This window comes from Trachypithecus francoisi, unplaced genomic scaffold (genome assembly GCF_009764315.1).
Source record: "Trachypithecus francoisi isolate TF-2019V2 unplaced genomic scaffold, Tfra_2.0 Lachesis_group12, whole genome shotgun sequence".
Taxonomy (NCBI): domain Eukaryota; kingdom Metazoa; phylum Chordata; class Mammalia; order Primates; family Cercopithecidae; genus Trachypithecus; species Trachypithecus francoisi.
In genome coordinates, this window is record NW_022681457.1 from 104129455 (window position 1) to 104143663 (window position 14209).

General features: G+C 42.8%; 1 protein-coding gene across 7 annotated transcripts in view; it reads left to right on the plus strand.

The window, feature by feature from the left end:
- HP1BP3 (heterochromatin protein 1 binding protein 3) overlaps nt 1-14209 on the plus strand; it is a 48470-nt gene that overhangs the window by 16210 nt on the left and 18051 nt on the right. For all 7 annotated transcript variants that reach the window (XR_004441057.1, XM_033227979.1, XM_033227980.1 and 4 more), the window contains 3 exons: nt 956-1099; nt 4345-4425; nt 6755-6909. Coding sequence is in view for 6 of the 7 variants with exons in the window: in XM_033227979.1 (XP_033083870.1) it covers nt 956-1099; nt 4345-4425; nt 6755-6909 (380 nt within the window). In the remaining variant the exon portion in view is untranslated. The remainder of the gene's footprint in view (nt 1-955; nt 1100-4344; nt 4426-6754; nt 6910-14209) is intronic.

Sequence of the window (14209 nt, forward strand, 5' to 3'; positions counted from 1 at the left end):
GGCGGGAGAATGGCGTGAACCCGGGAGACAGAGCTTGCAGTGAGCTGAGATCTGGCCATTGCACTCCAGCCTGGGCGGCAGAGCAAAAAAAAAAAACATTCAATGAAGTTCTTACTCAGTGAGAATGAATAAGTGCTACATTCATTTAATAGACACCATGGCAGTACAAAATTGATGGACTGGCCCATTAGATAAATGACAGATGCTACTTCTGTGTGCTTCAAAATTTAAAGCATTTGATTTCAAGTCAGTGACCAGTTGGAAAACAAAACTTTAAGCATTTGAAAAAATTAAGTATTTGCTGCCTTTGTGACACAGTGAGCTGCTTCATTCTTCCAGGTGCATTAGTCAAATGTAGTATAAGTAAAATAGGATGGAAATAGAAGAGGGCACATTAAATTCAAATAGAACACCTTCACTATTACCCAAAATTCTCCTTCAGGACTTTGCCATGTGTAAACCCAGGTTTATGCCATTTGTTTAGACTATCTTTGATTCTTCTCTCTGCTGACATTCATACCGAGCCTTCAGGAAAACGTCCTGGCGTGCTCATGCCTTAAGCTCATGCCTTACAGTGGGCCAGATCTGTGATCCTGTAAGTGATAGGTTTGTTCTGCTTTTCTCATTTTGATGCCAAAGATCCATCTTCTAAATATAGAATGGAATTAAAATGGAAAGAGGTTCTTCGTTATACATAGAATGTTGTTCATGTTCAGTATGGTCTTTTAAGCTGTTTTGAACAATTTAAAATTGTAGTAGAAATATTTAGTAATTCTGTTATTTCTCTGCAGCCATTATGAACTGAAGTCTTCTGAAGTTCATTCTTCCCTACCATTTTTGTCATCCATTATCAAGTTCATTTCCAAAATAATTTATTTTGAAAGTATATGTCAGGCTCTGTATCTAATAAAAAAACAACTGGTTTATTGTATATGGTTTGATAAATCTTTTCTAGGCATGCTTCCAGAAGAGTGGTGCATCAGTGGTTGCTATTCGAAAATACATCATCCATAAGTATCCTTCTCTGGAGCTGGAGAGAAGGGGTTATCTCCTTAAACAAGCACTGAAAAGAGAATTAAATAGAGGCGTCATCAAACAGGTATTACACAATTGTTAGCAGTAAGATCATTTCACTGTGTATTAGCTTTAAGTCTACAGTTAGTAACATTTAGGCTTTTTGTGTCTTTTTTGTTAAAAAATAAGTTGCATAATGATGAAATTCCTTAAGTTTAACCTAGTTGAATTATCTGAGGCTAGGTTTCGAAAACATTGGTGCCATTTAAACTTTTTTCTAGTTTGCTTTGTTCTTAATTGGATTTTTCTTTGGGGGATGCTTGTGCTTGAAATCATGTAGCACTGAACATGAAAAAGGTAAGGAATCCTACTACTGAAACAGCAAAAATGAGACTAGGCATGGTGGCCTACACCTGTAGTCCCAGCACTTTGGGAGGCTGAGTTGGGAGGATCACTTGAGCCCAGGAGTTCGAGACCAGCCTGGGCAACATAGCAAGACCCCTTCTCGAGAAAAAATACAAAATTAGCAGGATTTGGTGGCATGTGCCACTAGTCCCAGCTACTCTGAAGGCAGAGGCAGGAGGACCACTTGAGCCTGGGAGGTTGAGGCTATCGTGAGCTATGATCTCACCACTCCAGCCTCGGTGAAAGTGAGACCCTGTCTGAAAAAAAAGGAATAACAAAAATGATAATTGCCCTTGTCTTAGGTTTGTTTCCATTCAAGCCTAACTTACATGATAGACTTGTTAGTGTTAATTTTTGGCTTCATAAATGTGCTCACTTTAACTGATTAGTATCTAAACTATTAAAGCCTATTAGGAGTATCAGAGAAGCCTGAGTGAAATATGACTAGCACTAGAACCAGTGTTGATTTCAGACATAAGTCTACTTTACCTTGCATAGTGCATGGAGGCTTAGAACCATAGAAATCTAAAGCTAGAATAAACTTTATAATATGTTACCCTCTTCAGAGGTCCAGAGTGATGAAATAACTACTAACGTCTTAATTTTAAAAATCTAGTTCACCACATTCTTAGAGTCTGGTTACGCTTTTTCTATACCCACTGCCTGTTTGATCAGAATAGAATTCTGTGCCACTCAGGCATTTAAACTCTGCTTAGGGACTTTGAACTAGTACTTAATTTCATAGATATGTCTTGTCTTCTATGTGCCAGTTGCCTGAAGGTCTGTTACTGAATAAAACAGATTGCTGCTGTGTGGAGCTGAGAGTCTAGCTTTCTCAAAATGTAAAACTGATGTTTAACTGGCCTTTAAAATTATCACTGATGGCCAGGCACAGTGGCTCATGCCTGTAAGCCGAGGTGGGAGGGTTGCTTCAGGCCAGCAGTTTGAGACCATCCTGGGCAACATAGCAAGGTGAGACCCTGTCTCTACAAAAAAATTATTTCTTTATTCTATTTTATTTTACTTTTTGAGACAGAATCTCACTCTGGCCCAGGCTGGAGTGCAGAGGTGCAGTCTTGGCTTACTGCACTCTCTACCTGCTGGACTCCAGCAGTCCTCCCACCTCCGCCTTCTGAGTACCTGGGACTATAGGTGTGCACCACCACACCCAGATAATTTTTGTATTCTTTGTAGAGACAAGGTTTTGCCATGTTGCCCAGGCTGGTCTCAAGCTCCTGGGCCCAAGTGATTCACCCACCTCAGTCTCCCAAAGTGCTGGGATTACAGACCTGAGCCACTATGCCCAGCCTTTACAAAAAATTTAAAAGTTAGCCAAATGTAGGGGTGCATGCCTGTACTCCCAACTCAGGAGGCTGAGGCAGGAGGATTGCTTGAATTGAGGCTGCAGTGAGCTATGATTGTGCCACTGCACTCCAGCATGGGTGACAAAGTGAGACCCTGTCTCTAAAATAAAAGAGAATGATCATTGACTAAAAGGTTTTAACCTAGTTAATATGATTATTAGAGCCAAGGACCTCTTGTGTAACATAGTATGTGTCAGCAAAGCTTATGCGATGGCTTCATGTTTTAGTTTATGACCTGCTGTAGCCTACATAGCCTGACCACCCTTGGCTGACGCCTAAACAACTCTTAGTAGGCTAAAAGCATTCCAGCTTGATTGCTCATTGATAGCAGTGTAGGTAAAACTAAGCTGTGGAAGACTTTAGTTATTGTGAATCAACTTTTTTTTTGAGATGGAGTCTCGTTCTGTTACACAGTGGCACAATCTCAGCTCACTGCACGATCTCAGCTCATTGCACCCTCTGCTTCCCATGTTCAAGCAATTCTCCTGCCTTAGCCTCCTGAGTAGCTGGGTTTACAGGCACCGGCCACCACACCCAACTAATTTTTGTATTTTTAGTGGAGACAGGATTTCACCAAGTTGGCCAGGCTGGTCTCAAATTCTTGACCTCAAGTGATCTGTCCACCTTGGCCTCCCAAAGTGCTGGGATTATAGGAATGAACCACTGTGCCTGGCCTATTGTGAATCATCTTTAAAATTTTATGAAAGTGCTTTGTGAACTGGAAATATGTGGTAAAACTTAGCATTGTGTGCAGTGGCTAAAAATTGTTTGTTTTTTTTTTTTGAGATGGAGTCTCGCTCTGTCGCCCAAGCTGTAGTGCAGTGGCGTGATCTCGGCTCACTGCAAGCTCTGCCTCCCAGGTTCACACTATTCTCCTGCCTCAGCCTCCTGAGTAGCTGGGACTACAGGTGCCCGCCACCACATCCGGCTAATTTTTTGTATTTTTAGTAGAGATGGGATTTCACTGTGTTAGCCAGGATGGCCTCATTCTCCTGACCTCGTGATCCACCCACCTTGGCCTCCCAAAGTGCTATGATTACAGTCATGAGCCACTGTGCCCAGCCAAAAAATTGTTAGATAACCCTTCCCATAAGGAATAATGTATCGTTGGTAAACTATGGGAAGTTATGTGGCCTGAGATTAATTAGGGTCTAAACTTTTTCCAAGGAGCTTTTAAGATAGTGAGGGCTTTTCTTATTTTCCCTAAGAGATTATGTCCCTTCCTTCTGTGGGACATTTTTGTTGTGATTTTTTATTTCGTTTTGAAAGTTTTTAATAGACTGTTTAACCTAGTATCACAGTAGCATTCTCAAAATTTTGTAGATGAGAAAACAAAAGCTCAGAGGGTTAACTGGGTTGTACAGTATTACTCAACATCAGCTAGATGGTACATAAAGGACCTTTCATCTGAAGTCTTTTGACTTTTCATTGACTGTTGTTGTTTTTCCTCCGAAGAAGTAAACACCACTTTACATTAGCTCTTGCATTACCATGCTCTGTAATTTCCTTAGCCTAATGTAAAGTTATGAATACTAGAATAACAAAAATTAATTTACTTTAGGTTAAAGGAAAAGGTGCTTCTGGAAGTTTTGTTGTGGTTCAGAAATCAAGAAAAACACCTCAGAAATCCAGAAACAGAAAGGTAAGACAATGTATACCACAGTTTGAGTGCTGTGGAGCTGTTACTGCTATCAAAAATAGCAACATCCCTTGAGTGTTTGCTGTGTGCCTGGCAGTATGCAAAGTTCAGCCTTTCTGCTAAAGTCTAGGGAAGTTATAAATAATTTGTTCATCTAGTGAGTAGAATAGCCAGGATGCAGATTGAAGCAGTCCAACCTGGTTAAGCCTATGCTCTTAAGTGCCTTACATTAAATTATGGGCAGCTATATGAATTATACTGCTTTTTGTTTTGAGATGGAGTCTTGCTCTGTTGCCCATGCTAGAGTGCAGTGGCGTGATCTCAGCTAGCTGCAACCTCCACCTCCTGGGTTCAAGCAATTCTCCTGCCTCAGCCTCCTGAGTAGCTGGGATTACAGGCACTTGCCACAATGCCCGGCTAATTTTTTTTTTTTTTTTTAGTAGAGATGGAGTTTCACCATGTTGGCCAGGCTGGTCTTGAACTCCTGACCTCAAGTGATCTGCCCACCCAAAGTGCTGGGATTACAGGGTGAGCCACCGCGCCCGGCTGAATTATACTGCTTTTTGTGAAGTATCTTTTAAACTAGAGAAGATACAAGAGTTTTTTTGTTTTTGTTTTTTTTAAGATAGAGTCTTGCTCTATTGCCCGGGCTGGAGTGCAGTGGCACGATCTTGGCTTGCTGCAACCTCCGCCTCCAGGATTTAAGTGATTCTCCTACCTCAGCCTCCCCAGTAGCTGGGACTACTACAGGCATGTGCCACCATGCCCAGCTAATATTTGTATTTTTAGTAGAGACGGAGTTTCACTACGTTGGCCAGGCTGGCCTCCAACTCCTGACCTCAGCTGATCTGCCTGCCTCGGCCTCCCAGCATGCTGGGATTATAGACATGAGCCACTGTGTCCAGCCTAAAAGTACATTTTTACTGAATACTATACCCAAAAATTACCCAGATCTAATATTTCTTCCGGTTTTTGTGAATACTAATCATCTTCTTCCCAACACGTGTAATTTCATTTGTGTAAAGTATTTCTGCAATAATAAAGTGAAATGTCTTGTACTCATTTATATCAGAAATTGAAATAATGTTTTTCTAAACTTTTTTTTTTTTTTTTTTTTACGACTCTGAAGCTTTTTATCCTTTTTTCATAGAGTTTTCAAACACTTTCAAAATGAACTTTATGCATTACTTTCTGGTGCTGCACTTCATAAATTAGGACCTTGGCTGGGCGCGGTGGCTCAAGCCTGTAATCCCAGCACTTTGGGAGGCTGAGACGGGTGGATCACGAGGTCAGGAGATCGAGACCATCCTGGCTAACACGGTGAAACCCCGTCTCTACAAAAACTACAAAAAACTAGCCGGGCGAGGTGGCGGGCGCCTGTAGTCCCAGCTACTCCGGAGGCTGAGGCGGGAGAATGGCGTGAACGCGGGAGGCGGAGCTTGCAGTGAGCTGAGATCCGGCCACTGCACTCCAGCCTGGGTGACAGAGCAAGACTCCGTCTCAAAAAAAAATAAAAAATAAAAAAAATAAATTAGGACCTTTAAAGTCTACACTCCTTTTTACTTTTATGTGTTTTTTGAGATGGAGTTTTGCTCTTGTTGCTCAGGCTGGAGTGCGATGGCACAATCTCGGCTCTCTGCAACCTCCGCCTCCCGGGTTCAAGTGGTTCTCCTGCTTCAGCCTCCCGAGTAAATGAGATTGCAGGTGCATGCCACCAGTCCTGGCTAATTGTGTATTTTTATTAGAGACAGGGTTTTACTACGTTGGTCAGCCTGGTCTCGAACTTGTGACCTCAGGTAATCAGCCCAGCTCAGCACCCCAAAGTGCTGGGATTACAGGCATGAGCCACCACGTCCGGCTGCTTTTCTTGTTTTGTTGTTTTTTTTTTTTGAGACGGAGTCTCACTTGTCACCCAGGCTGGAGTGTGGTGGCTCTGTCTTGCATCACTGCAATCTCCACCTCCTGGATTCAAGCAATTCTTGTGCCTCAGCCTCCTGAGTAGCTGGGATTACAGGCACTCGCCACAATGCCCGGCTAATTTTTTTTTTTTTTTTTAGTAGAGATGGAGTTTCACCATGTTGGCCAGCCTGGTCTTGAACTCCTGACCTCAAGTGATCTGCCCACCTTGGCCTCCCAAAGTGCTGGGATTACAGGTGTGAGCCACCACACCCAGCTTTTATATGTATTTTTAATGCTCTCAGTGGAAAATTTTATATCAAACAAGTTGCCACAAAATTGACAAATTTGATCATCAACTGAGGAAAACCCTTGAGTTGTATGTAGAAGCATTTACATTCTATAATGATCATAATTTTTGATAATTACTTTTCAGAATAGGAGTTCTGCAGTGGATCCAGAACCACAAGTAAAATTGGAGGATGTCCTCCCACTGGCCTTTACTCGCCTTTGTGAACCTAAAGAAGCTTCCTACAGTCTCATCAGGAAATATGTGTCTCAGTATTATCCTAAGCTTAGAGTGGACATCAGGTATGAGCCATTGGCCTGGCCTTTAAAACATGATGTGTTACTTCCTTTAGCTGCCTTTTCATGGGAAAGGAGATAGATTAAATACTGAGGAGGGATTACTTTTAGCTAAGAATAAACCTTTTTTGTTGGTCTTACTTTTTTTGCCCCATTATGTGTTTCTCTTCATATCTCCATGTATAGGTTTTTGTTTGTTTGTTTGTTTGTTTGGAGACAGGTTTGCTCTTGTCATCCGGGCTGGAGTGCAGTGGCACCGTCTCGGCTCACTGCAGCCTCTGCCTCCCAGATTCAAGGGATTCTCCTGCCTCCGCCTTCCGGGTTCAAGCGATTCTCCTGCCTCTGCTTCCCATGTAGCTGGGACTACAGGCGTCCGCCACCATACCCAGCTAATTTTTGTATTTTTAGTAGAGTGAAGGTTTCATCATGTCGGCGAGGCTGGTCTCGAACTTTTGAACTCAAGTGATCCACCTGCCTCGGCCTCCCAGATTGCTAGGATTACACGTGTGAGTCACTGTGGCCGGCCTTTTATTTTATTTTTTTTTGAGATGAAGTCTCGCTCTTGTTGTCCAGGCTAGAGCGCAGTAGCACAATCTCAGCTCACTGCAACCTCTACTTCCCTGGTTCAAGCGATTCTCCTGCCACAGCCTCCCAAGTAGCTGGAATTACAGGCACCAGTTACCATTCTTGGCCTACTTTTGTTTTTTTTGTGTGTGTTTTGTTTTGTTTTGTTTTCAAACCCAAATCTTATGTTTCTTTGTAAGAGCCTGGTAGAGTAACTCTTTCAATGTTGTTAGCTGTTAAGATATTTAATATTGAACTCTGTGTGTTCTCAGATATTAAATATCTTAACAGCTGACAACATTAAAAGTGTTACTCTACCAGGTTTAAAAAAAAAAAAAAAAAACTAGCCTGGGTGTGGGAGCGGGTACGTGCAATCCCAGCTACTCAGGAGGCTGAGGCAGAAGAATTGCTTGAACCCAGGAGGTGGAGTATGCAGTAAGCCGAGATTGCACCATTGTACTGCAGCCTGGGCACCAAGAGTGAAACTCTGTCTCAAAAAAAAAAAAAAAACACATAAAAGTAAAAAGGAGTGTAGATTTTAAAGGTCCTAATTTATTCTTAGCCTTTAATAACTAAAGAATAAGTACAGCACCAGAAAGAAATGCATAAAGTTCATTTTGAAAGTGTTTGAAAAGTCTATAATAAAAGGATAAACAGCTTCAGAGTTGTAAGAAAAAAAAAAGTGAAGAAAATACTATTTCAATTTCTGATATAAATAAGTACAAGACATTTCATTTTATTGTAGAAATACTTTACACAAATGAAATCGTACGTGTTGGGGAGAAGAATGTTAGTATTTAAAAACCGGAAGAAAAATTGCATCTGGGTATAGTTTTTGGGTCTGGTATTGGGTTAAAATGTACTTTTAGGCTGGGCACGGTGGCTCACGCCTATAATCCTAGCACTCCAGCCTGGGTGACAGAGTGGGACTCTGTCTCAAAAAACATTATAGATATATGATACATACATACATATACATCAAGTATATATTTTTTGAGAATTCAGACTTCAGTAACACCTTTACACAGAAATAGCAGAATGTTTTCATCATTTAAACATGCAGCTTAAAATTCTGAGATAATTTTGTTAGTAATTCGTATGTAAAATTTGCCACTTAACGTCTTGACAGATCATTTAGATTGTCACATTTGCTCAGTTGTAGATTCATGCAGATATATCAATTTGTTTAAATTTGTAATTCACAGACTCTGAGAGTGTTTGTGTGAGATGACTTCTAGAATGTTATGTTTAATCTAGATTTCTGTCTACAGAAGACTACTATATTCAGTGCACAATGTCCTGATACAGTTTAGTACCAGTATTTACTTGCATTACTGAGGCATACATTTAGAATTGCTGAGGTTTCAGTCCAGAAGCCACATTTTCAGAAAATCAGTAGTGGTCATCAGAGTGCCAAATTAAAGAGCTAGTGAAATAGTGCAAAAGAAAAGGGAATCATTGAAGCCGAAAGTTCTAAATTAATGAATTAATGTGCTGATATTTTCATGCTTCTTACATGCTGAGTGTAGTGGTAGTAGGCAGACACAATTGTGGATCAAAAATGCATTGTATGATGCTTTTTTTTTTTTTTTTTGAGACGGAGTCTCGTTCTGTCGCCCAGGCTGGAGTGCAGTGGACGGATCTCAGCTCACTGCAAGCTCCGCCTCCCGGGTTTACGCCATTCTCTCGCCTCAGCCTCCCGAGTAGCTGGGACTACAGGCACCCGCCATCACGCCCGGCTAATTTTTTGTATTTTTTTAGTAGAGACGGAGTTTCACTGTATTAGCCAGGATGGTCTCTATCTCCTGACCTCGTGATCCACCCGTCTCGGCCTCCCAAAGTGCTGGGATTACAGGCTTGAGCCACCGCGCCCGGCCTGTATGATGCATTTTTTTTTTTTTTTTTTTTTTGAGACGGAGTCTTGCTCTGTCGCCCAGGCTGGAGTACAGTGGCCGGATCTCAGCTCACTGCAAGCTCCGCCTCCCGGGTTGACGCCATTCTCCTGCCTCAGCCTCTCGAGTAGCTGGGACTACAGGCGCCCGCCACCTCGCCCGGCTAGGTTTTGTATTTTTAGTAGAGACGGGGTTTCACCGTGTTAGCCAGGATGGTCTCGATCTCCTGACCTCGTGATCCGCCCGTCTCGGCCTCCCAAAGTGCTGGGATTACAGGCTTGAGCCACCGCGCCCGGCCTTCACTGTTCTTTAATAAAGAATAAAGTTTATTTGGCTCGTGGTAACTGCAGGCTGTACAAGAAGCATAGTGCAGCCATCTGCTTCTAGTGGGGGCTTCAGGAAACTTACAATCATGGTGGAAGGAGGAGCTATCGTATCACATGGCAAGAAAGGGAGCAAGAGAGGAGGGAAAGGTGCCACACTCTTAACCAGATCTCACACTCTTAAAACAACCAGTTGTTTTAAACAACCCGCTCATTACGACCAGGAAGGCACGAAGCCGTTCATGAGGGATCCATCCCTGTAACTCAAACACCTCCCACTACGCCCCACCTGCAACACTGGGGCTCACATTTCACTTTTATCTCCCTGTGAGACCTCTGAGAGAGGTCTCAGTCAATTTAGAAAGTTTATTTTGCCAAGATTAAGGTTGTGCCCGTGGCACAGCCTCAGGAGGTCCTGAAAACTTGTGCCCAAGGTGGTCTGGGCACAACTTGGTTTTACACATTTTAGGGAGACATGAGACAGTAATATACGTAAGGTGTACATTGGTTTATTCTGGAAAGGTGGGACAACTCAAATCAGGGAGGGGGCCTTCCAGGTCATAGGTAAATAAAAGACAGTTTTATTTTTGAGTTTCTGATTACCTTTTCAAAGGAGACAGTCAGATATGCATTTATCTCAGTGAGTAGATGAATGACTTGGAGTTCTGTCCTTTGTCTGCAAGGATTTTCCTTTGTGGACAAATTGTAAGGGAGACATGTAGCTTTTTTATCTTAGTGGCTATCTTTTTTTTTTTAGGAATAGAATGGGAGGCAAATTTGCCTTTAGCAGTTCCCAGCTTGACTTTTCCCTTTGGTTCCTGATTTGGGGATCCCAAGCCTTATTTTCCTTTCACACCCTTTATTCTCTGCCTTTTGGTGAGTGGAGACCGTATCCTCCCCCATTTTTTTTCTTGTGGTTCTACTCTACTGACGTAAGGTGGTGTGTTGCTACCAGTGTGCCTTTGCTCCCCTTCTTTTGAAACATACTGTCATGACCTTATGCTGAAACAAAATTTACCTGATAATAGATGGGTTGTCAACCCAAAGGTGCTAATGAGCCTGAAGACCTTTTCTCGTGGCCTTTTTAATGGTAATTTTTTCCATTGAAACTTTTTTCTTTTATGTGAAACCATATTGATTTTCTCTAATTCTTGATTATAATGGAGTCCTGTCATATACACATTTAACTTGAAAATTCAGCCATTCTTGCTTGGCCAAACAAAAGAGGAAGAAAAATACAGTTTCACCAAAGTGTAGGTTGTCTGTACTTGGTATCTACAATGTCTTGTCTTCCACTTTCCCCACTTTAGTCAGACTTGATCCCCACCACTTTACCTGAATATTTTCTGTCAGTCTCACTTCGCAGATTTCAGTGGTCAATTCATAGTCCTTACCAACTGCCCTGTCAGTGGCATTTCACACAGTTGATGACTCCTACCTGCTTGAAACATTTTCTTTACTTGCCTTCCAGGACACCACACCTTTGTACCCCTCCTTTCTCAATCTTCTAAGGATTTCTGTTTTACCTCTTAATATAAAGGTGCCCTCAGGGTTATACCTTAAGCCTCTCATCTTTTATGTGCACATTTGCTTGGTGATTCCTTTCACTTGCAAAGCTTTAAATACCAGCTATAAACTATTAATTCACAAATTTATGAATTTAGCCCATACCTCCCTTCTAACTTCAGATTCATGTATACAGATGCCTGTTCAACATCACCACTTGGATATCTGATTTAAATGTTGAAAACTGAACTCTTGGCCGGGCGCGGTGGCTCACGCCAGTAATCCCAGCACTTTGGGAGGCTGAGGCGGGCGGATCACGAGGTCAGGAGATTGAGACCATCCTGGCTAACACAGTGAAACGCCGTCTCTACTAAAAATGCGAAAAATTAGCCGGGCGTGGTGGCAGGCGCCTGTAATCCCAGCTACTCGGGAGGCTGAGGCAGGAGAATGGCATGAACCCGGGAGGCGGAGCTTGCAGTGAGCCGAGATGGCACCACTGCACTCCAACCTGGGCGACTGAGCGAGACACTGTCAAAAAAAAAAAAAAAGAAAAAAAAAAGAAAACTGAACTCTTGATCCCCACTCTGCGCCCGCTCCCCCCCAAAATCCCTGCATTTCCCACATTTTCTTCATTTCAGTTCATGACAGTATTATCTTTCCACTTGCTGAAACCAAAAACCCTGGCTTTGTGCTGGTCTCTTCTCTTTGTTACACACCTTTATCTAATCTATAAGCAGTTATTTTGCTCTGTCTTTAAAATATATCAGTAAACAGGCTGGGTGCTGTGGCTCATGCCTGCAATCCCAGCACTTTGGGAGGCAGGTGGATCACATGAGGTCAGGAGTTCGAGACCAACCAGGCCAACATGGTGAAACCCTGTCTCTACTAAAAATACAAAAAATTAGCCAGGCATGGTGGCATGCGCCTGTAGTTCCAGCTACTCAGGAGGCCGAGGCAAGAGAATCACTTAAACCTGGGAGGCAGAGTCTGCAGTGAGCCAAGATCACGCCACTGTATTCCAGCCTGGGTGACAGAGTGAGGCTCCATCTCAAAGTAAAATATAAAATATAAAATAAAATAACTAAAATAGAATAAAATAAAATAGTAAACATACTACTTACTCATCACCTGCATCACTACCATTCTCTTCCAGGCCACCATCATCTCTCACCTGTATTAGAGCAATAACTTCCTAACTGCTTTTTTCATGCTCCCTTTCAGTATGTTCTTACCATCATAGTGAGAGTGAGACTTTTTGAAAAATGTGATTTCTATCACTTTAAAATTTATTTATGTATTTATTTATTTATTTGAGAAGAAATCTTGTTCTGTTTCCCTGGCTGGAGTGCAGTGGTGTGATCTCGGCTCACTGCAACCTCCACCCACTGGGTTCAAGCGACTCTCCTCTCTCAGCCTCCCGAGTAGCTGGGATTACAGGCTGTGCCACCATACCCGGGTAATTTCTGTATTTTTAGTAGATTTGGAGTTTCACCATGTTGGCCAGGCTGGTCTCAAATTCCTGGCCTCCAGTGATCTGCCCGCCTTGGCCTCCCAAAGGATTACAGACGTGAGCCACTGCGCCCAGCCTGTCACTTTTTTTTGTTGTTTTTTTCAAGCTAGGGTCTTGCTCTGTTGCCCAGACTGGAGTATAGTGGCAAGATCGCGACTCGTGGCAACCTCAAAACTCCTAGGCTCAAACAGTCCTCCCACTGCAGCCTCCCAAGTAGCTGGGACTGCAGGAATGTGTCACCACATGCAGCTAATAGTTTTTAAGTTTTTTATAGAGACAATCTCCCTACATTGCCCAGACTGGTCTTTAACTCCTGGCCTCAAGTGATCCTCCTGCTTTGGCCACCCAGGTGTTGGGATTACAGGTGTGAACCACTGTGCCCAGTGTCATGTCGCCTTTCTACTCAAACATTCATGTCTTCCCAACCCCCTCACAGGTAAAAAATCAGTCTTTAGGGTTGAGTGTGGTGGCCCATGCCTGTAATCCCAGCACTTTGGGAGTCTGAGGTGGGTGGATCACGAGGTCAAGAGTTCGAGACCATCCTGGCCAACATGGTGAAACCTCATCTCTACAAAGCATACAAAAATTAGCCGGGCGTGGTGGTGGCACATGCCTGTAATCCCAGCTACTCAGGAGGCTGAGGCAGGAGAATTGTTTGAACCCGGGAGGCAGAGGTTGCAGGGTTGCAGTGAGCCAAGATTGCACCACTGCACTCCAGCCTGGGCGACAGAGCAAGACTCTGTCTCGGGGAAAACAAACACAAACAAAAAAAAAATCAATCTTTAAAAGTGCCTTTAAATACAAGGCACTACATTCCCTTGTATCTCTGACCTAAACTACTACTCTTCACTCCCTCACTGGTCTCACAGCCTTTCTGTTGCATTCCCTTTACCTGAATGGCTATTTTCCCCATAAGCCACTTTGCCAGTTCCTTTACTTCCTTAAGTTTTTAGTCTAATATCATCACCAAAGATCTGCCTTGACTATTTTTATTATTGTTGTTACTTTGTCATATAAACAAGAGAAATGTATTTCTCACAGTTGTGCAGACTCAAAGTCTGAGATCTGGGTGCCAGCATGGCTGGGTTCTGTGAGGGCCTCTTCTGGGTTGCAGATTGCCTTCTTCTCATTGTATCTTCGTATGAAAGAAGGAGCCCTTAATACTTTCTTAAATGTTTTATCTTGGAAATTTTCAAACATGTACAAAGAAACATAGAGAACTTTAACCATCGTACTTAAATCGTTCTCTTTTTATTTTTTATTTTTGTTGAGATAGGGTTTTGCTCTTGTTTCCCAGGCTGGAGTGCAGTGAGTGGTATGATCTTGGCTCACTGCAACCTCCACCTCCCGAGTTCAAGCGATTCTCCTGCCTCATCCGTCTCCCAAGTAGCTGGGATTATAGGCATACGCCACCACACCCAGCTAATTTTGTATTTTTAGTACAGATGAGGTTTCTCCATGTTGGTCAGCCTGGTGTCGAACTCCCGACCTCAGGTGATGTGCCTGCCTCA